This window comes from Rhipicephalus sanguineus, chromosome 4 (genome assembly GCF_013339695.2).
Source record: "Rhipicephalus sanguineus isolate Rsan-2018 chromosome 4, BIME_Rsan_1.4, whole genome shotgun sequence".
NCBI classification, from domain to species: Eukaryota; Metazoa; Arthropoda; class Arachnida; order Ixodida; family Ixodidae; genus Rhipicephalus; species Rhipicephalus sanguineus.
In genome coordinates, this window is record NC_051179.1 from 87,107,095 (window position 1) to 87,128,675 (window position 21,581).

Consider the following 21,581-nt stretch of genomic DNA (forward strand, 5'->3'; position numbering starts at 1 on the left):
AAAAAAATGCGGTTTTCCTTGGCCCCCCGCGATCGGCATCGACAGCGCACCGTTGCTGCTGGAGCCCATCTCGGAGACCATAAATTTGCACATGTGTGGCAAAGAAAATGCAATGCAATAAATGTGGCCTCCGAGACACAGTTTCAGTTTCGCCGTCTTTGGCTTGCCTCCAATCCGAATTAACCAGTGCGCGTGCAATTTTGCACCAAATTAGCGAATGTTTGTTGCCATAGGGCTATGAACATTTCTGAAGGGAGGGTGTGGGAATGACGAATTATCCAAATTTCCAAATTAACGGGGGCCGAATTAACGAGATTCTACTGTATCAACTGTACATATCATTCACTTGTTGAATGTCCACTTGATTTCAATCTCTGCTAGTTAATTTATCTCTCTTTTTCTTCCCTTCTTTGTTTTTGAGAAAGAGGACAGGCTTATCGGCATCCTTTTTTTTTTTTCATTACATTATTTCATAAAATGTTTTTTCTATGAACCTTTTTGTTTCTGTTTAGTTACTGGGTGTTCACTGTCCTTAATTTTTTTCCTTTTGTGTGTCTATAGTGCCACTCATATTTTTTTATATCGTTGCTTCGTAAGATTACTTTGTTTACTTTGTAACACTCTCAGTTTAAAAGAAATCTTGCCCCCCCCCCCAAAAGGCCCATAAAATATTTTGTATTTAAAAGCCTGCATGTTGTAGTACTACAGAAATAATTGCATATTTGAAATCAGGACACAACTATACATAAGTGCGGCAGATATCATTAAAATCGATCTAGAATTTAAAAAAACTTTTAGAGAGCGCTGTCCCCCCTATTTGTAAATACTTGCATAAGTTGGTTGTATATAAATCAGGGTAAATGTGATTCATAATGACAATTATAGGGCCACACTTGCTCATATATTCTGGGAGTGTCCAGCACTAATTGCCAAAACTAGGGACGTGGCTTCCAATGAGGACCTTCGGTCACGTTGGCAGGCCACGCTGCCAAGTTCAGGACTAGAACTCTGGGCGATTCAGCATGCCAAGGAAGCTGCTGAGACAGTCTCTCGGCTAGCTCCTAGATGGGAACCCTGCCCGGAAACCTGCAGGAACTCAATAAAGTTACTCACTCACTCACTCACTCACTGTCCCCCCTTAACACTGCCTTAGGGCTACAAGTTAAAAGCTGAATTTTTAACTAAGCATGGTTGTTTTGATGACCTCTGAAGATAGTCAACTGATGTTGTCACTCTACAATGAACACATTACAGTTGACAGTGGTAGATTTCGTAAAATTTTCGTAAAATTTGCAGTCAGCAGTACTGCGTAACTTGCCAGACACATGAAAAAAAAATTGCAATTTGAATAGAATAGTGTCGTGCTCATACTTCAATGTTGTGTCCTTTCAGTGGGAAACAAGAATGATGACCCAAGTAGGAAAGTGGTGCTAACGGAGGACGCACAGCGCTTTGCTGACCAGATGGGCATACAGCTATTTGAGACAAGCGCCAAGGAGAACATCAACGTTGAAGAGGTGAGCCCTTGCGACGGAATCTGAACATTCCCAGCTTGCCTGCCCTCCACATGTTGTTTCTCTTGCATTCGATGATCATTACTCCACTGGTTATGTATAGCACAGGGCAGTATCGAAGATAGATGTATCTTGGATACTCTCTTAGACTCTTTGGGTATCGTTTATCTGTACGCAGCTGGCAAGACCTGTATCATTGTCTGTATTTCCGATGCATGAAATGCAGTGTGTATATGAAGATACAAGACACTGCTATCACTGCATCACCTTGTGGTGTGAAACAACGTCGGCAGAACTCCACTTCTCAAGCCACTGCTGCCACTAAGCAACCTGAATTTAAAAAAAGAACTAAAGGCAGTGAAATTATTATATCTTTCTGCCATAGCCCTCCAGCAATGGCAGGCGATGAGGTCTGCACGTGCCCTATTGGTGGAAAAAAGTCACATGGTGGCGCTCACGCCGTCTCAACAAAAACAAGCGCACAGCTGTCGACCTCTCGCTTTCTTAAAATTTAGTTTTTAGTTTCTCTTGCGTGCTGCTTTGTTATGAAATTTGGAGAATGCAAGAATGGGGATGCTTTGTGTCATATGGCTTTCACAGATCATCGATTTGAAGAAGCTTGTGAATTTAAGTTTGAATTACATGCGATGAGATTCACTTTTTAACACATGATGTTCAAACAACTACTATTTTACCAGCCATGCCGATGCAAGATGTATTGACAAGTTAGAACAAGCATTACATAATAGAGGATATAGTATTGGCATACTGTTGTCTTTGTTCTTCCTGCTATCTTTACTCAAAGAGTTTTGTAAATCATAATTTATTTGTTAGCACAAGTGTTTTCTGAGCTCTCCAATTCTTTTGCATGATACATTGCATGGTCTCAGTACTGTTTTTCATGCTCTGTTTACTGCAATATGTCTTTTTTAACGTGCTGCCAAAATAAGCTCTCTGCTTTATTATTTTTTAACTGTCTGCGTCATTTCAATAAAGTTGTTTCCATCTGCGTCATTCCTGCTATTTACAGATTTACATGCAACTTGAGTTTACTGTTACGTCAAGGTGATGTTGCAGACAAAAAAATCTTAAAAACTTGCAGGGTCCCTCATGCGCTTGCTTAAGATGACTCGCCTAAGCTCTGGCTATTTTGTCATCATCATTATCCAAGCTTGTGAGGTAACATGAGTACCTGCACGTGTTGTTGATGCTGTGGGTTATGAAGATGATGGTGAATTATAGCTCAGGCTTTTGTAATGGGTTGGCAGCTTTTGTCACCCGCTCGTCATGCAATTCACAGGGTGTGTTGCCTGGCGCAATTCTAATCTACGCTTCTGCCATGCAGTGACTCCTTGCCCAACATAACTATGGTATAGGGTCTTCTTTCAATGCTGTTTCAAGCATGTGATTCCACAAATCACGCTAACCTTGAGGTGTTCATTATGACAAGTCTTAATGCTTCTGCTGCATAAGCCTTTCACTGCTCAGAGGCTCTCAAAGTGTGATGTGGTGTGCAATGGCTTCATTAAATCAATAATACTATGCGAATTTCCTTCTCTAAATCAATAAATTGTGTGTTAATTGCGGTAAAACAGGCTTAGACTATATTCATTCCCACTGCTTGCCGAATCCTCAGATGCCCTTCGTGAAAGCCAGTTAGAGAGCTTCTGGCTTGGAGCATGTTTGCACCCACACGGTGGCATTATTAACGGTAAGGTAGAGAGGTACGCAATATCGGGTGGATTCAGTGCGGACAACAGGACAGAGATGAAGAAGGGACACGAGCACCAGCACTGTAACACTGTTATTATGCTGAAACATAAAGACAAAAGGGCGCAGGAGCTCGCTGAAGCATCCCTTATCAGAAACGAGGGTGATGATTGTATATCTGAACCGTCTGTTTGTCTACCAGATTGCGAGGTACGCAAGCTCGTCCATTTCTTTGACGTCACCTAAATTTTCTGCACAGGTTTGTGTTGGTTTTCGTCGAGTCCTCTTTTTAAATGCGAGTGCATTTCTTAGTCTGGCTATGTAAGGCATCCGGCGTTGTCCGCGCGCCCCTCCGCTCTCACTTCATCTCCCATAGCAACAGCTGCAGGCACGCGCGCTTATCCTCGCCCCTAGCAACCGGAGCAGGTGGTGCAGGCGGAGTAGCGGAGCGTGAGTGGAGAGGAGGAGGGCACTCTGGCGTGTGAGGGCGCTCGCATCGTGGGAGCTCGGCGGAGCTCCCGCTTGTGTGGAGAGAGTGTAGGAGAGGGTAGGTGCAGTGCTTCGCCGCTCCTTCTCTCGCCGTTCGCTCTCTCTCCTCCCTTCGCCACCGCCTCAATGCAGTGCGTTTGAAACGCGTTTGTAGCATTTGTGCTGCCTTGGCGCAGCCTGAAAACAGCGCGTTCTAAACGCATTTGTGTGCCATTGAAGGCGGTGGCAACATCCCTGAGGTGATTACGAACGCACGTAGGAAGCGTTCGTTGAAAGAGGCGCCCAAAAGGGAGACACTTGAGCGCGTCGATTTGTCCAGCTTTACGCCATTAAAATTACTACGCCGTGTACTCTGGGCGCAAGAAATGCATTCGCATTTCCTCACGATTTCCTTCGGGGAGGTGGGGGCATTTTCGTTTCATTAAAACTTCAGTTGTTACACGGCGATTCGTACTGTGTCCTTCTTCTCTTGTGTTCCGTCTTGTTTGCGCTGACATTTGTACAATATGCATTAGTAACGGCTGTCATAGTGGCTGGGTGCTGGCTGGCTCGAGAGTCAGGTTGGGTGACTGTACCTCTTTTGTACTGCTTATGTGTTCTCTTTTGAGAGATTGTTTATGTGTGCACGCAGATGTTCAATGCCATCACAAGGATGGTGCTGAAGAGCAAGAAGGAGCAGAAGGAGCGGCAGCAGGTGCCCGAGGACAAGCTGCGGTTAAAGCCCGGTGGCCACAAGAAGAAGAAGCAGTGCTGCTGATTGGCGGCCCCACCAGCAACCCTTCCGTGCAGCTCCCGTTGCCGGTGAGCCAGCTCTCCACTTAGACTGAGGCATTTGATTAACAGGACACTAATGAGAATAGTCTCTTCTTTTGTTTACTTGGAGGGGTGCTGACACAAAGTTTCATGTCCGAAAAATTGGGCGTCCGAAAAATCGGTCGTCGACTGTATAGCTTGGGAGGTAATCTATATGAATTTTAAAGTTGGCCTGCGCAAGCCAGCTCTATACGTCGCACATCGCGACATTGACATCACCTAAGGTGACTTGAAGGTGACCCCCAACTTCCGAGACGTCAACACTGCAGCTGGGATCCAAGCAGGCGTAGCTAGAATGATGACGTCATAATCGCCATTGCCCTTTAGCCACGTGTGTGCCAGCAGGCTACTATTTCCATTTGGCAGCTGCTCGCAAGTCCGTGCCCGCGGCGAACGTTTGGGAAGTGTGGAAGCCTCAAGAAAGTCGTTGCCACCATACGACGATAATAAAGGTGACGACGATGACGGCAACGACATCGCACAGTACGTGCGGCAGCGAAAGAACGCAAGCAGGTGATGCAGGCAGCGTGGAAGTGCATCACAGTCCTGTGTACCGTTTCACTCGCTAGATGGCAATAGTTGCACCCAGCGGCCTGTCCTTCTCGGAGCTCTCCCAAACTGAAACTGAGACTGCTCAATAATAAACACACTGTTATTAGTATCTATTGCGTGCTGCAACAAACAATGTGTCGTGTTATAACTAATAGGCCCTCAGCAACATATTGCAGCAAAGGAACGCCAGACGAAAATTTTTGTGTCAGTGCCCCTTTAAATGTGAAAATCACGAATGCTATTCTACATCAAGGAAAGTTACCGTATTTATTCGAATCTAAGCATATGTTTTTTTTTTTTTTCGAAAAAAACGATGTGCGAAAGAGGGGGGGTCAGCTTAGATTTGAGTACAATGATTTAGTTTTTTCTTTTTTCTGGCCTTGCGAATTTTGAGGGTCAGCTTAGAATCGGGGCCGGCCTAGATTCAAGTAAATAGGGTACTGCATAGGCTTCTTCACCTTAGCATCCAGCTGTCAGGGGCGCACTTGTTCAATAAACAGTGAAGAGTTAATTTATACTAAACAGTGAAGGCACATTTAAATAGTAAATGTCTAATCAGACTAGCTCGATTGCTCTTAACTAAACGCTTTCTCTAGAATATGCTTTAGGAGAACTTGCGTTTGGCCTAGTTGGTGCTTACTGTTTGACATTTTGACTGCACAAAAAAGACGAGGACAGAGGGAGGTACGACGACACGGGCGGTAAACTTTCAACTCATTTTATTCAGTGAAAGACGTAGCAATATAAGTGAGTTTTGACATGCGCAGACACAGTTACGTCCGCTCATCAGTCTAGTGGGGCAGCCACCTGTCCAAGAAAGACATTTCCGATTGAAATAATCTGATAGAGGTGTCACTGACACAATCATCATTTTTCTTTCTAATAAAGTAAGCTTCTAATAGCTCTCGAGCTGTTTGATCTTGGCCTCTGCCCAGAATCTTTATCCCTTGAAACCGTGGTTCACACGTGCAGTCTTTACAGTGCGCAGGCAGGTGCGCCAAAACATCTCCTTTCTTTAACTTTTGCTCGTGTTCCCTGGCTCGATCATTTAGGCACCGCCCCGTCTGCCCTGTGTAGGACTTGCCGCACGTCAGGGGGATTTCGTACACGACTCCTGTAGAGCACTTCGCATACGGCTTTGCATGGTTTTTACCACAGCCGAGACTTCTTTTAGGTTCTCTGGAGGTACGGGGGCAGAGCCACGCCAGCTTGAATGGCGCCGAAAAAACAAGGGGGACACCATACCTGCCTGCTACCTTCCTTAGGTTGTGGCTGACCTTGTGTATATAAGGCACCACTTCAGGTATTACGGTAAGAGGGGTCGTCCTCGTCCTTGCCTCCCTCCTCGAACCTTTCACCTTCTGCAGAAGTGTTTCCACCACTGGCGTCACCGAGTCAGGGAACCCAGCCGTCTTGAGACGGGAAATCTGATTGTCAAATGCATCCTGCATTTTGTGAACGCACAGCTTCCTGAGAGCCGACTCTAAACAGAGCATAGCAACTCCCCTTTTCACAATCTTTGACTGGGAAGAATCATATGGCACCAAACCCTTCTGTGCCCGAGGAAAATACTGCCAGCAGGCATGACCATGGCCAAAAGAAATGCTTAGGTCCATGGTGACGCCAGTGGTGGAAACACTTCTGCGGAAGGTGAAAGGTTCGAGGAGGGAGGCAAGGACGAGGACGACCCCTCTTACCATAAGACCTGAAGTGGTGCCTTATATACACAAGGTCAGCCACAACCTAAGGAAGGTAGCAGGCAGGTATGGTGTCCCCCTTGTTTTTTCGGCGCCATTCAAGCTGGCGCGGCTCTGCACCCGTACCTCCAGAGAACCTAAAAGAAGTCTCGGCTGTGGTAAAAACCATGCAAAGCCGTACGCGAAGTGCTCTACAGGAGTCGTGTACGAAATCCCCCTGACGTGCGGCAAGTCCTACATAGGGCAGACGGGGCGGTGCCTAAATTATCGAGCCAGGGAACACGAGCAAAAGTTAAAGAAAGGAGACGTTTTGGCGCACCTGCCTGCGCACTGTAAAGACTGCACGTGTGAACCACGGTTTAAAGGGATAAAGATTCTGGGCAGAAGCCAAGATCAAACAGCTCGAGAGCTATTAGAAGCTTACTTTATTAGAAAGAAAAATGATGATTGTGTCAGTGACACCTCTATCAGATTATTTCAATCGGAAATGTCTTTCTTGGACAGGTGGCTGCCCCACTAGACTGATGAGCGGACGTAACTGTGCCTGCGCATGTCAAAACTCGCTTATATTGCTACGTCTTTCACTGAATAAAATGAGTTGAAAGTTTACCACCCGTGTCTTCGTACCTCCCTCTGTCCTCGTCTTTTTTGTGCGGTCAAAATGTCAAACTCTAGAATATGAAGAGCACTGGCTGTGGGCTTAACTTTTGGGCACTTAAATCGGGCTATAAACTTGAATTCGCATGTGTCATGAATTGAGCCTATCGAAAATGTTACTATATACCGAGCATTTTGTATTTTCCAGGAAAACCTGTACATTTGAATGGGATCGGGAGGAAGAGGACGAGGCTCATTCCCTCCGAATGCGGGAAGGGAGGGGAGGCTACAGCGTCTGCCAAGAGCTGCCAGTGCGGAGAAACTCTCGTCACCGCCGTTCGCTTTTTCCCCCTTTCTTTGTTCCATCCTCCTCCTCCTTTGTCTGCTCATGCTCTGTCTCTGCCCATTGCTCACTGCCTCGCGGCACAGCGAGGCGTCGCCGGTGTCGAGGGGGCGGGTACTGCAGCGCACCAGGCAGTGAATTTTTCTCCCGTTCATTTCGCGTTTGCCAGTTGCGCCTCACTAGCCTAGTGGCCTGTGCAAAGTGCGCATCTCGTGCACAACGTCCTGGCTTTCACTGCTGCTGTCGCTGCAAGCGTTGCTCGAGCCACAACCTTTCTGTCTGAAAGCTTAGTATGGATAAGCATGCCTCCGAGCTGCGTTTGCAAGGACAAGCAGCTTGGTTCACTGTAAATACGAGCGAGGGAGAAGTGCAGTCAGCAGGTGTCGGCATGCAACTGTCTGCACCCTTAAAGCGTGTAGTGGTTGGCCGTGGGTGGCGGATGGTGTTTGCAAGCAGACTCTAGCGGGGCTCCGGTGTGATGCGGGCAGAGCACATGTTTGCTTGAAAGACATGGGGCACTAGCAAAAAAATTGTGGCAGTACGATTAGACGACACCACAGCTGCTTTCTCACTCGTTTTATGTTTGCGAAAGCCTGCACACTTGCATCTCTTCCCGGTCAGTCTGGTGGGCCAATCGAGCACACAGTTCTATGCCCCCCGAGTTCTTTTTTTTATTTCACTGTATGGCAGTGTTGTTTAGTAACCTTCGTTTCCTCTTTCCTGTGCCGGTGTGCTCATAGCAACTTTCCCTTTTTTTTTAATTAGTGCTGCAGGTGATACAAGACTGAAGACTTTCAGGTAGGCGTTGTAGCAGACAGCTCCTTGAAGCTGTTGGGGCCAGCTGGGAAGAGATTATGACCTTTGCATTTTGGATCGGTCTTAGTCACCAAATGTTTTGTTACACACATAGCCTAAGCCTTGCTTCCCTTTGCATGGCTCTTGTTTTTTAAGCTTCAAATGCATCATTTTTTTCGCTCTCCAGTGTGCTTTATCACGACCATCACTCGCATCGTGTGTTGTCGTTAGCATCACCGGATGTAAATTGCTTTTCAAGTAGTATTGCTGTGTTGCTGCAGAGGCATCTATAGCATTTTTTTTGTTGTTGTTATATAAAGGCAGATTGCTGTAGGTATATTTCGCGTCGCCTAGAGCACCTGACAGTGAGGAGTGAATTTGTCGTGCCGCCAGAGAAGGTAGCGCCACATCGCGTGCCACTCCGCAAGTTACATGGCGTCCTGCAGGGCAGCGTACACTGCTACATACTCCTCTTCTTGCCTCTCTCTCAGTTTTCTTCTCTCTTTGGGCAGAGTAGTATTTTTTTTTACGAGTATTTCTCACGCCTCTGCCGTGTCTCCTGGTTCGTGCAGGTCACACTGGTCACTTGAGCTGCATTGCATGTTTGCGCGGCATTGTCAATCACTGTGCCCGTAAACTGCAGCAGGATGTACCATAAAACTATAGTTTTGTAGCGAGTGTGTTTTTGTTGGACATTCTTTTTTTTTTTTTTGAGCATATTGCTTTCTTAGTTTGAGCGAGTTCACTTTGGACACGATGGACAAGGGCCGTAGGCCCATTGTACACGCAGTCTCTACTCATGGTGAACGTACTTGCGCGTAAAGGTGTCCCGAGTTTGCCAGTGGGCTCGGTAGGATTTATAGTCTTAAGCATGTTTTTTTTTCTTGCAAATGTTTATCACCCCAAAGGAGTTTGCACTGCGATCGTGACTGCGTTGTTGAGTTTGTGGGTTATGGTAAATCTTCATGGGTCATTGTGTGAAGTGAAAAAATGCAAAGAGAATGTGCCGTGCACTGTATTTTGTAAAGTGCATAGTCTGCCCCTTTTTTTTCTTCTTCTTTTTGCGGACAAGAGTACAGAAAAAAATAGGGTGGTGTTGCTCTGGACGCTTGGCAAAGTGCTGTGTGCGCCCCTGCAAAAGTGTGTGCGCACCACTGCGCAAAGAACATTGAAAGTAAAAAAAAAGAAAAAAAAACAATGCATACATTCAATTTTACAGTGCGAAATAAACATATTGAATGACACACCCTCGTATTGTCACTTTCTTCTGCGGTGTGATCGAACAAGTGTTGATGAATTGTTGTAAGTACGTTGGAGTTGGGTGAAACGTCCTGGGTGATGGAGCATGCGTTGCCATTGTGTGCTGTCATTGTGTGTGTTCAGCTTGTACAATTCTTCATTCACTCTCATAAGTTTGTTTGTGTTATTTATAAAGAAGCTGAGGCATTACACCGTAGCTTTTCGCCGCCGGGAGTCAAGGTTCGAGTCCGTGTTTGTCACCGAAATGTACGTCGAATTTCTTCAAGGATGTACCAAGATAAATTCTTGCACAATGGGTAACATGTTTCCGTGCAGTATGTACATGCAAACGTATTTGTGACTACACTTACCATTCGTATGGCCACTGAGCAGCTGCAGATTCAATGCTAGCTTAGTTTTTCCGAGAAATCAACTGGTTCCAATATTTTTTTTTCACCTTTTGGCCTGTGAGCATAGTTAAAAAAATGGTGTTAGCAGGTTTTACAGGATAATATCACAGAATCTAAGCATTCTGTCCCTGTCCTTCCAGGCCTCTCCTTCCATTACCTCGGTGGAAGCTTCTTCGCGAGCGCGGTAAATGAGACCTCGCGCGACGCGGTGGGCTTCCTCGTTCTACCAAAAGTCGAGGCGCAGATTTCCACCACCTAGCTCCAAATTGCACAGATCTCGGCAGGTTGACTGGAGGCGACTTCAGACCGGAACGTTTCCCAACCCGGTGCACCTAAATCACATCTACCCCGAGCTATATCCAGATGACTCGTGTGAATTATGTAGCATAAAACGCGCCATCCTAGAACACATTTTATGGGAATACGCATATATAGAGAATGAAAATGCAGTCTCTTCCGAACAGCTTGGGGTGCGGTGGAAAGCCACGCTGAGATCGTCAAGATTAAAAATGGGCCATCCAGCAAGCACGGGAGGCAGCTGGGAGACGGTTTCTCCACTACCCCTGGCACAGCCTAGGCCCAAGCCACAATCCGCTGGTTTAAATAAAGTTGTTCTCACTCGCACAGGTTTTACAGCTGTCGGAGCCCGCAGCTCATTCCAGCAGTGAGACACTTGCCCAAACTCACGTGCAACACCTTTGAAAGCATTTTGAAAACATGCCCCCTTCATCAGGACCTTTCTATTGTCTACGTCGGGCGGCTTCTTCCTCGGTAGTGCGAGCAGTCTTGGCCATTCTGGAAGAGCGAACTCCCGAAGAACCCGCGCTCTCCTTATGCTCCACCGAACCCCTCAATGACGCACTCCTCGCAAACAGCTGGGAATTCTGACGCACTTTCCGCTGAGCTTCACCCTCGCCCCTCTTGGCACGCCTCCCATTGGTTCCCCTCTTTCCACCAAGCTTCGACCTCGCCCTTCTCGGCAAGGTTCCCCTTTCCGTCAGGCCTCTTTCGGCACGGCGCAGCCCTCCCCCTTCCTACTGAGCCTCACTCTCGCCACACCGCAAGGCCACGTGACCAGCGTTACACCGCCGGCGAAAGGTCGACTTGGAAGAGCCTTGCTGTTAAAACTTCCCCTCTCCATAACACGAATTCTCAGGAGCGCCCGAAAATTTTCTTGCCACAGTAGTCAGTTCGTATAGGGGATTTTTATATGGAATCGAATAGGGTCAGAAGGAACACTTGGGCGAGAAACAATTTCTCATAAATTAGTCTTTCACAATACCATAAACACCACTCTTCTAGTGAGAAGGCTTCTGGTTTGCCAGAAAACGCGCAATAAAGGCGGTGACCCTTTTTCGTTCTTGCACCTCAACCTCGATTGAACATCTACGATGTTCAATCGAGGTTGAGGCGACACGAGCGCGCTTTGTTCCCGACGATGTACAGCTTCACGCGTTTGGCCGTGATGCGCTTGCTCCGCATCACGGCCTTCCCTGAAACGTTCTTATCGGCTGGCATTGATTCTAGCGATCATTGGCGTCTGGAACACCCCAACGGAAGTCACGTCCCACGACCACAGGAACGCATCTGGCGCATGGCGTGTTATGGCGCCAACTCAGGATGTCATCATTCAGGGTCGTAGCCAGAAATTTTTTCGGGGGGGAGGGGGGTTCAACCATACTTTATGTATGTTCGTGCGTGCGTTTGTATGCGTGCGTGAAATATACGCAAGCAAAACTGAAATTTTTCGGGGGGGGGGGGTTTGAACCCCCCTGGCTACGCCCCTGTCATAATTGTCCACATCGCCATTTTATTTACAGATTCAGTATGTGAAAGCACCCCACTCTAATTTCTCCCTCTACCCTCTTTCTTCCCCCTCCCCCCCAAGTGTCGCGATTGTGGTGTCCTCGAGGCAGTTACTGCGTCACTAATCACCATTCTTCACCCTCTTTCACCCCCAAGAATCTCTATCTCACATCGTCATCCCCGTCGTCGCCATCTTTCGTCTTTTGTTACCTTCAGGCCAACATCTGTTACTTCGGTTCAGACATTAAGTGTTGCATACAGTACTATACGCCCATTATAATGACGTCAGCACCTGTCATTTCATTTCTGCTTAAGAGTTGCAAAAAGCAAATAAAGAAGGTTCATTACAAAAATTTTAGTTTTTAATCTACGGCATCAACCGACTTCATGGCGAAGTAACATATCGAAGGTGATTTGATTTATCGGCTTTAACGTCGCAAAGCAACTAAGGGTAGTGGAGGCCTCTGGATAATTTCGACTTCCCGGGTCTCTTTAACATGCACTGACAACGCACAGTACACAGGCCTCTAGCATTTCGCCTCCGCAATATGGAAGATACATACATCTTCGACGGTATCTTAGAGGCTGCTAGGATATCGTGCGTCTGTATCATGATAAAGTTCGAGAGGGATTGTATCAGTATTTGCATTTTCATTGGTTCAAAGAAAGTATCGCGTACCGTAACATTCAGTATATAGCCCAATCGCCAGAGTCACAAACGGTGCAGCAATTTGTTGAGGTTAATGTTCAATTCCAAAATTGCCACATATCTGCGCAATTTTTTTCTTTTGCACAGGCACGGATGACAAAATCCGACCCTATGTGGGAATGGGAAAATAAATGTGCTATTATTTTCTGGAGTATTGCTAGTACCTAGATCTTTGGGCCACGATATATTTGCAAAGTTATCTTAGCCCAGCTCTGTCAACAGTGCGCTCTTTTTTATCCCATTTTTTTTAACAAGGTCTACTACTGCAACATACCCATAGCCTGTTCTGAATCAGGATAATCTTTTGTATTTTTTCTTTGTACGCGCACGACCTTTAGTTTTGTCAGCTTTTCTTGAGAAAATTATTTGTCCTAAAGGGGCCCTGCAACACTTTTCGAAGTAACCATCGAATGGCTTCACAAAATGAGTTTATTTCCTCACGAATCGACCACTGCAAAATTTTTTAGAATCCGTCAAGTACGAGTCGAGTTGAGATTTGTCGCATGCTGTAATTGCTTGCTCTCTTCTCTCGTCCCGATGAGCACGCTGGAAGCTAAGCAGGGAGTGATAGCACGGGGGAAAGAAGTTACGTGACGCGCGCGTCATGACCTTGAGCACTTTTTTTTTTCTTTGAACGCGCGGCTAACCTTTAGTGAAATTATCGCAAGCAAGCGCGGGCACGTGGCGGCCTTCAGCGGCGGACGCAGTAACTATGCAGCCAACGATGCTCAAATCAGCCAGTGGCCGTGAATTTGGGTATGTGGCATCATTTGTAGAGAGAACAGGGAGCGATTTTTAGCTGACTTTGAGAATTGTACATTCCAAGACGCGTGCTGCGCCGTAATGTTTGGCTCGCGTGTTCTCGGGAGCCTCGACTACAGACTGGCAGCGTTTTCTGACCATGCTGAAAATGTGTTGCAGGGCCCCTTTGACAAATTTTGTTAATATATCGTTATTTCATTTTTTTTAACCGATACGTCAGCACAATCTCTCGAAGAGCTAACAGAGCGGAATAGCCGCATGTGCCCGGAAGTGTGCCGTCATTTGCTGGAATGGGAAGGACAGAAGGCTTACTGTTCCGCCTGTGGAACCTGTATCAGTCGTAAAGAACGCGTTATTCTTAACCCATATATGACCAGTATGATGCACTCTAACATCGCTATTTCTTTAGCTGATGACTAGCGCGACCTACAGTACATCAAGCAGGCCTCATTCGTGTGTGCAAGCCTAGACATTGATTGTTTTTCATGCTGCCACGTGCCGACCGCATTCTCCGGGCAAACGCGTGCTTTGTGTGCATCGAGGAAAGAAAAATGTTTGTGTCAAAGACGTCATGGAGAGGAAGAGGTGGACGTGAAATGCCAACCGCTTTCTCCGGGCAAACGTGTGTTTTGTATGAAAGACGTCATGGAGAGGAAGAAGTGCAATGTCAGTGTGCACGTGAAATGTTTCAAGGCTTACCACAACCGCACATAGCACCCCTAATGCCCAGTGTCCAATATGTATAGAACGACTTGAAAAACAGTGTTGCGTTTACCTGGCAGTAAATAATTTGTGCTTTCTTTCGAGAGTAGAAGTGCACTTTCTGTGAAAAAAAAATGTTTGTTTTGTCATTTTTTCTGACTTTGGGCACATAAGGTTTAAAGATCGGAACCTTCCAAAAGCGTGAATATCTAAAGGTTTACTATGTGTGCTGTGAAGGTTCATGTTCAACAATACCAGTTATCAGTTTCATTATATCGTGAAATAAGTTCAATCAGTCAATGCTTTATTGAACAATATCCAAAAGGAAATGCACAGGATCACTTTCGGCTGGTATCTGGTCCAATGCAAAAAGAGCATCGAAGGTCAGCCGCAAGTCACTTAAGATATACAGTTAAACAAAAAACAACTAAAAGAATGACACATCCGCAAACAACAGTGGAAACAAGTTATCAGGATGCTTGATTAGAAAGATAAAAGCAATCGCACGCAAGATGAAAGTTTCTCGCAACTTTTACTTCAGTGGGCACATCATTCCTGGTTAGAACACCAAAACACTCTAGCATCCGTTCGCCATACACATTGTTACAATTCGGGAGATTTAGATTACTATTAGTTGCTTGCCGAGTGAGCAGATTCGGGAACGTAAACATTGTATTCCTCTTGGCTACTTAACTCAACATAACGAACAGCGACAATAGGACGAAAAATAATAATACTGATTCAACTCGTTCATGCTGGATCAATACGTTGATGTTTATCAGCGCTTTCAAAAAGTCCAGGAAGTAAGGGCAATTTAACACTGGCACGACCAGTAGTGCCGATTCAAGCGAACAGTGACCGCGTCGGAGTGCTTCGTTACGAGGCGACTTATGACAACCAGACGGCAGTGGTGGCTCTCGTCAGCGAGCAAGTCCTCCGACTGGCTGGTGAAGCGTACCCTGCATCAAAATGTTATAAAACAAAGGAACACTCCTACTCAGTTCACATGCACAAGATTCGCCTATCAAACGCGTTTTTAAACACTTTGTCGGTAACAAACTAATTATATTGATTGCGTGTTTCCTTAAAATGGTTATGTGACCCGGGAAAGACGTTATAAGGCCTAGCTGTTACACATTTCTAAGCATGTAGTGACTATAAGGCAACAGAGATAAAGATGAGCTTACCGATTTTATGCGTGCGCAAGAAAATGATTTTAGATTTTTTTCCTCATACAATGCATCCCTCAGGGGCGTAGCCATGGGTGGTTGGGGGGGGGAAGGGTTGAAACCCCCCTCCAGAAATTTTTCAATTTTGCATGTGTATATATACACGCACAGATACAAACGCACGCACGAACATAAAAAATGATGGTTGAACTCCCCCCCCCCCCCCCCGCCGAAAAATATTTCTGGCTACGCTTCTGGCATCCCTCGTATACTGCGTTTTCTACTGAGTTTTCCCAGTTATGAACAAGAATGCGAATACGTTTCGTTATCATTTTCATAAGATTTCTGACCATGTTTCACAAATATGTCTACAGCATAAATAGCATAAGTTTGATAAAGATGGTCCAGTTTGCATGGTGACGACGGTGAATTAGCCACCGTCATCTGTGATCGCGAACTTGCGTCTTTTTGCCCGCGCACTCGTGCCAATGTAAAAGTAACCAGCTGCACAAAGTTAACGATATCAGGCGCACGCCCGTAATATCTCACAAATCAACTGCTGCGTAGCCTAAAAACCAAGTAAAAGCAATCAATAAGCCACATTCGTAGCCTTCCGCTGGTGAGCTTACTCGCAACGAGATTTTAATGAAGACACATCGAATAAATAAGACTTCCACTGCCTCTGAAGCTTTAACCAAGCTTTTTCTTTTTTCTTTTTTCATCTGCAGCACCGCACTTGAAAATTTTTGGAGCTATCTGCTGAAACACAGGCTGGTGCCTGTCGGGCGCACTATATGGAATTTTTTTAAAGGCGAAAGCCTTAGATGACTCGTCAAATGCGAAATGTGACCGTCGGCGTCGGCGGCGTCAACACGAGTGATGTAAAAAATACTCATGCGATGACGTCACCCTAGACGGCATCCTGACGTCACAGGTCAGCAATTTTTGTGACGTCACATGATGTCATCGCACGGCATCGCCGCTTGGTCAAAGGTGGGCCGATCCCCAATAGGCACTGCAAAACCACGTGGGTGAAGAAAGCTTCCCCAGTGGGGGGGGGGGGGGGATGAACACAATTGACCGAGAAGAAAAAGATGGCCTTCGCCTTCGAGTCGTCTTAGGCAAATGCATTAGGCACCGTGTGGCTTATACGACGGCCACCTGGATCGGGGCGCGCACCGCCGCGCGCCCCGACCGAGGTGGCCGTGCTTATACAGACCACTCGAGGCTTCAAGGTTTGACTTACCGCTCTGCTTAGACGACGGAATTGACTTGCCTTATTGGCTGGGCCGGTGGCGGACGCTAAGTCGAAGCAAGGATACATAACGAAGAATGAGTTCAGCAGACATGCGTCAACTGTCGCTGTAAGCTTATTACAAGGACTAGTCAAGTAGGACGATGCTGCTCGTTGTTTTGCATTTTGAACTAGTTTTGAATGACAATACACAACACTCACCACAGAACCGCGCAGTCCTGAACATTGTTCACGCCATCGACCATGGACACCAAGCCGCTGGAAAGCATTAAAAAAAGCAAATAGAAAAAGCATCTTTGGCCTTTTCGCTGTTGGGTCTAAATATTGCTTGCACTTTTTAACGCGGAATGTGTGTTTTATGCGGGGGTCCACCAAGACTTCACTGACGCATTTACGTCACGGAAATACGTCAGCGAAATGAGGATGACAAAATAAAAACCGGAAGAAAAAGTTCAATTCATTTGGATGACCTGGGAGTCGAGCCCACGACCTCTCAGTCCGCGACGATAGGTGCCGGGGCGTTCTACCCACTACACTGCCTACGCTCATGCAAGGTTTCACAAACGCGCCTCATATAGTCACACCTCCCTTTCACAGTAACCTTGGTTGGCGGAGGGGGGGGGGGGGGGGGTTCGGTGTCGCCGTCTGGGATCGGTGAAGTGAAGTACTACATCATGACACTAACGAGCACCGACAGTGAGCGCCTCGGTGTATAGTTTCCAGGGGCGTAGCCAAGGGGGGGGGGGGTTCAAACCCCCCCCGAAATTTTTCAGTTTTGCTTGCGTATATATACACGCACACATACAAACGCACGTACGAACATACACAAAGTATGGTTGAACCCCCCCCCCCCCCGAAAAAAATTTCTGGCTACGCCCCTGATAGTTTCAGTTTTCGGTGCAACGAGGAGACGCCAGCGGGAAGTGGAACGCCTTCCCGTGTTCACGTGCTCAAGCTATGAACCATGCTATGAGCTCTGCATCTCGCGTTCCTTAAGCGCCGTGTGGTATATGCATGATCACAGGCGTAGGTTGCCCTATATTACTGGGGAGCACACACCTTGGCGTTTCTCTCGTCAAAGGACGATGCTTTGAATGAGTGCATATCGAGTGCAAGTGTTTATTGTGTGCTTGCTGATGCCTTCTTTGCGCGGGATTCAGCATATGCTGTGTCCAGGTGTATGTTAATACTTCAGCTACCACAAGGGTTAAAACGTGATCTTTGGTGTTAGTCGTCGGGATGGAGATGTGCCACTAGGCGTCAACGTGCCACGTCAAACGGTGCTAGAGCTGCCAAATACCAATAGACATTGTGCAAGCTCTCATATATCAATGTACAACTATACTGCTGTGACGACACGGTTCGCTTTCGTGTTATAGCGATTCCTGTGACGGAGGGCTCAGCCATGTTTGTTACACGGGCGTTTCGTAAAAATGTGTATTGATGACTGCTGCATTCAACTTTTGATGTAGGCGCAATGTTTATGTACTTACGAAATGCCATACAACTGGAATTTGCTAGCGCTCTTGTATATTTTAATTGTTAGGTTTGTGCATCAGTGGTTCGAGTTTATGGTCCCTGTGTGTTGGAGCTGATGTGCGTACATGAATCCCTCTGTAACTCCCCCCCCCCCCCCACCCCATTTACACAACGCTCGCTCCGTGGTGCCTGAAAAGTAGCACAAAAGTAAAAAAAAACTGTATGTAAGCGAGGCAAACTGTGTTTAAGCTTTTAATAGCTATCCTCTATTCTCATTAACACTGAAAAATTAAAGGCTCGAGAAAGTGGAGATGGAATTCAGGCGCTTTCTCTTTTTTTTCAATTACGGCATCCTGTATTTAACTAATTCATTTGAGTTTAACTTCAAATATATTTGCTGTAAGTTCAGCTTCGGTACATTTAGACTCGGTATTTGTTTTTATATTAAATACTGATCTCACCGGCGTTCATACACTCATGGAGTCACCAAGACTGGTTAGGGACTCGATAGTCCCTAACTAAAAGAACAGGAACAGCAAAAGCGACAACTATTCGTCATCCCTTGTAGATGATAACGACAATGAAATCTTCGGCAATGAACAAGTAATTAAAGAAAGCTGCTTACCTTCCTTGAGAAACTGCTTTCGTGCTTAACAGGAATTTCCCTCCAATTCCCATGAAATAGTCAGGCTCGAGGTCGAATTCCTGCATGAGAAAAAAACTAGTTCTTTCTCACGAAACATGTAATGCTTATAGAACTATATAACGCGAGACTGAAGAGCTGGCGCAATATACCTCCCACCCCCTTTCCCCCCACTTCTTTTCTTTCTTTTATTTATGTTTACGGCGCATACAAATACGCAGGTGCGCCGGTCACATGCGTATATATTTGTATGCGCCGTTTTCCAATAATTGGTGCCCTCTCGATAGTGGGCTTGTCAGCGGTCATCCGTTTCTGATATGGCAATCTGATATTTTATCGAGCTCACTCGTCATTTCACGTTGCTACATTTCATTGTTGCCTGGATATGATCGCATGGCCGTAACGCTCCGGCGCCGGCGCCGGAACGTGAGTAAATTAAGCACGATGCCAATTGCGAGGGCGCGCCCTCACGCCACGCGTGCAACTAGTCAGAGTCGTTTCGATCGCTTTATTCGAGAATAAAAAGAAAGAAAGAAAGAAAGAGTGAGAGAAAGAAAGAACGAAAGAAAGAATAAAGAAAGAAAAAGAAAGAAAAAGAAAGAAAAGAAAGGAAAGAAAGAAAGAAAAGAAGGAAAGAAGAGAAAGAAAGGAACAAAAGAGAAAAAGAAAGAAAAGAAAGAAAGAAAGAAAGAGTGAGAGAGAGAAAGAAAGAACGAAAGAAAGAATAAAGAAAGAAAAAGAAAGGAAAGAAAGAAAGAAAAGAAAGAAAGAAGAGAAAGAAAGGAACAAAAGGAAGAAAGAAAGAAAAAGAAAGAAAGAAAGAAAGAAAGAAAGAGTGAGAGAGAGAAAGAAAGAACGAAAGAAAGAAAAAGAAAGAAAAAGAAAGGAAAGAAAGAAAGAAAAGAAAGAAAGAAGAGAAAGAAAGGAACAAAAGGAGAAAGAAAGAAAAAGAAAGAAAGAAAGAGAAAGAGTGAGAGAGAGAGAAAGAAAGAACGAAAGAAAGAAAAGAAAAAAAAGAAAGGAAGAAAGAAAGAAAAGAAAGAAAGAAGAGAAAGAAAGAACAAAAGGAAGAAAGAAAGAAAAAGAAAGAAAGAAAGAAAGAAAGAGTGAGAGAGAGAAAGAAAGAACGAAAGAAAGAATAAAGAAAGAAAAAGAAAGGAAAGGAAGAAAGAAAAGAAAGAAAGAAGAGAAAGAAAGGAACAAAGGAAGAAAGAAGAAAAAGAAAGAAAGAAAGAAGAAAGGTGAGAGAGAGAAAGAAAGAGAAAGAAAGAATAAAGAAGAAAAGAAAAATGAAAGAGAAAGAAAAGAAAGAAGAAAGAAGAAAGAACAAAGGAAAGAAAGAAAAGAAAAGAAAGGAAGAAAAGAAAGAAAGAAAGAAAGAGAAGAGGAGGAAAGAAGAACGAAAGAAAGAAAAGAAGAAAAGAAAGGAAGAAGAAAGAAAAGAAGAAAGAAAGAAAGGGACAAAAGGAAGAAAGAAAGAAAAAGAAAGAAAGAAAAGAAGAAAGAAAGAGTGAAGAGAGAAAGAAGAACGAAAGAAAAAAAGAAAGAAAAAAGAAAGAAGAAAGAAAGAAAAGAAAGAAAGAAGAGAAAGAAAGGAACAAAAGAAAAGAAAGAAAAAAGGAAAGAAAGAAAGAAAGAAAGAAGAAAGAGTGAGGAGAGAAGAAAGAAACGAAAGAAAGAAAAAGAAAGAAGAAAGAAAAAAGAAAGAAAGAAAGAAGAAGAGAAAGAGAACAAAAGGAAGAAAGAAGAAAAAAAAAAAAGAAAGAAAGAAAAGAAGGAAAAGTAGGAGAGAAAGAAAAGAACGAAAGAAGAATAAAGAAAGAAAAGAAAGGAAAGAAAGAAAGAAAGAAAAAGAAGAGAAAGAAAGGAACAAAGGAAGAAGAAAGAAAAAGAAAGAAAGAAAGAAAGAAAAAGTGAGAGAGAGAGAAAGAACGAAAGAAAGAATAAAAGAAAGAAAAGAAAGGAAAGAAAGAAGAAAGAAAGAAGAGAGAAAGAAGGAACAAAGGAAAGAAAGAAAGAAAAAGAAAGAAAGAAAGAAAAGAAAGGTGAGAGAGAGAAAGAAAGAACGAAAGAAAGAATAGAAAGAAAAAAAAAGAAAGAAAGAAAGAAAAGAAAGAAGAGAAAGAAAGGAACAAAAGGAAGAAAGAGAAAAGAAGAAGAAAGAAAGAAAGAAAGAAGAGTGAGAGAGAGAAAGAAAGAACGAAAGAAAGAAAAGAAAGAAAGAAAGAAAGAAAAGAAGAAAAGAAAGAAAGAGAGAAAGAAAGGAACAAAAGGAAGAAAGAGAAAAGAAGAAAGAAGAAGAAAGAAAGAGTGAGAGAGAGAAAGAAAACGAAGAAAGAATAAAGAAAGAAAAGAAAGGAAAGAAGAAAGAAAAGAAAGAAGAAGAGAAGAAAGGAACAAAAAAGAAGAAAAGAAAAAGAAAGAAAGAGTGAGAGAGAGAAAGAAAGAACGAAAGAAAGAAAGAAAGAAAAGAAAGGAAAGAAAGAAAGAAAAGAAAGAAGAAGAGAAAGAAAGGACAAAAGGAAGAAAGACAGAAAAAAAAGAAAAAGAGTGAGAGAGAGAAGAAAGAAAGAACGAAAGAAAGAATAAGAAAGAAAAAGAAAGGAAAGAAAGAAAGAAAGAAAGAAAGAAGAGAAAAGAAAGGAACAAAAGGAGAAAGAAGAAAAGAAGACAGAAAGAAAGAAAGAGTGAGAGAGAGAAAGAAAGAAAGAAAGAAAGACTAAAAAGAAAAAGAAAGGAAAGAAGAAAGAGAGAAGAAATGACAAAAGGAAGAAAGAAGAAAAAGAAAGAAAGAAGAAAGAAAGAAAGATGAGAGAGAGAAAGAAAGAACGAAAGAAAGAATAAAGAAGAAAAAGAAAGGAAAGAAAGAAAGAAGAGAAGAAAAAAAGTAAGGCAAA

The 21,581-nt window shown here is 44.4% G+C and overlaps 1 protein-coding gene and 1 long non-coding RNA gene across 4 annotated transcripts in view; one reads left to right on the plus strand and one right to left on the minus strand.

Moving 5' to 3' along the window:
• LOC119390377 (ras-related protein Rab-35) overlaps positions 1-9,754 on the plus strand; it is a 34,322-nt gene extending 24,568 nt beyond the window's left edge. For 2 of the 3 annotated variants that reach the window (XM_037657989.2, XM_037657990.2), the window contains exons 5-7: positions 1,393-1,517; positions 4,345-4,514; positions 7,581-9,754. In XM_037657989.2, coding sequence (XP_037513917.1) covers positions 1,393-1,517; positions 4,345-4,470 — 251 coding nt within the window. In that variant the 3' untranslated portion in view covers positions 4,471-4,514; positions 7,581-9,754. Of the gene's footprint in view, positions 1-1,392; positions 1,518-4,344; positions 4,516-7,580 lie in introns of those variants that run through there. The other variant, XM_049414767.1, reaches the window with a different exon arrangement.
• A 4,680-nt stretch (positions 9,755-14,434) lies between these two features.
• On the minus strand, positions 14,435-16,822 carry LOC119388851 (uncharacterized). The gene is made up of 3 exons (XR_005182861.2): positions 16,764-16,822; positions 16,554-16,609; positions 14,435-15,097 (listed from the first exon to the last, which is right to left on the minus strand). It is a non-coding gene; the product is annotated as an uncharacterized LOC119388851 (long non-coding RNA).
• Positions 16,823-21,581: the final 4,759 nt, after the last annotated feature.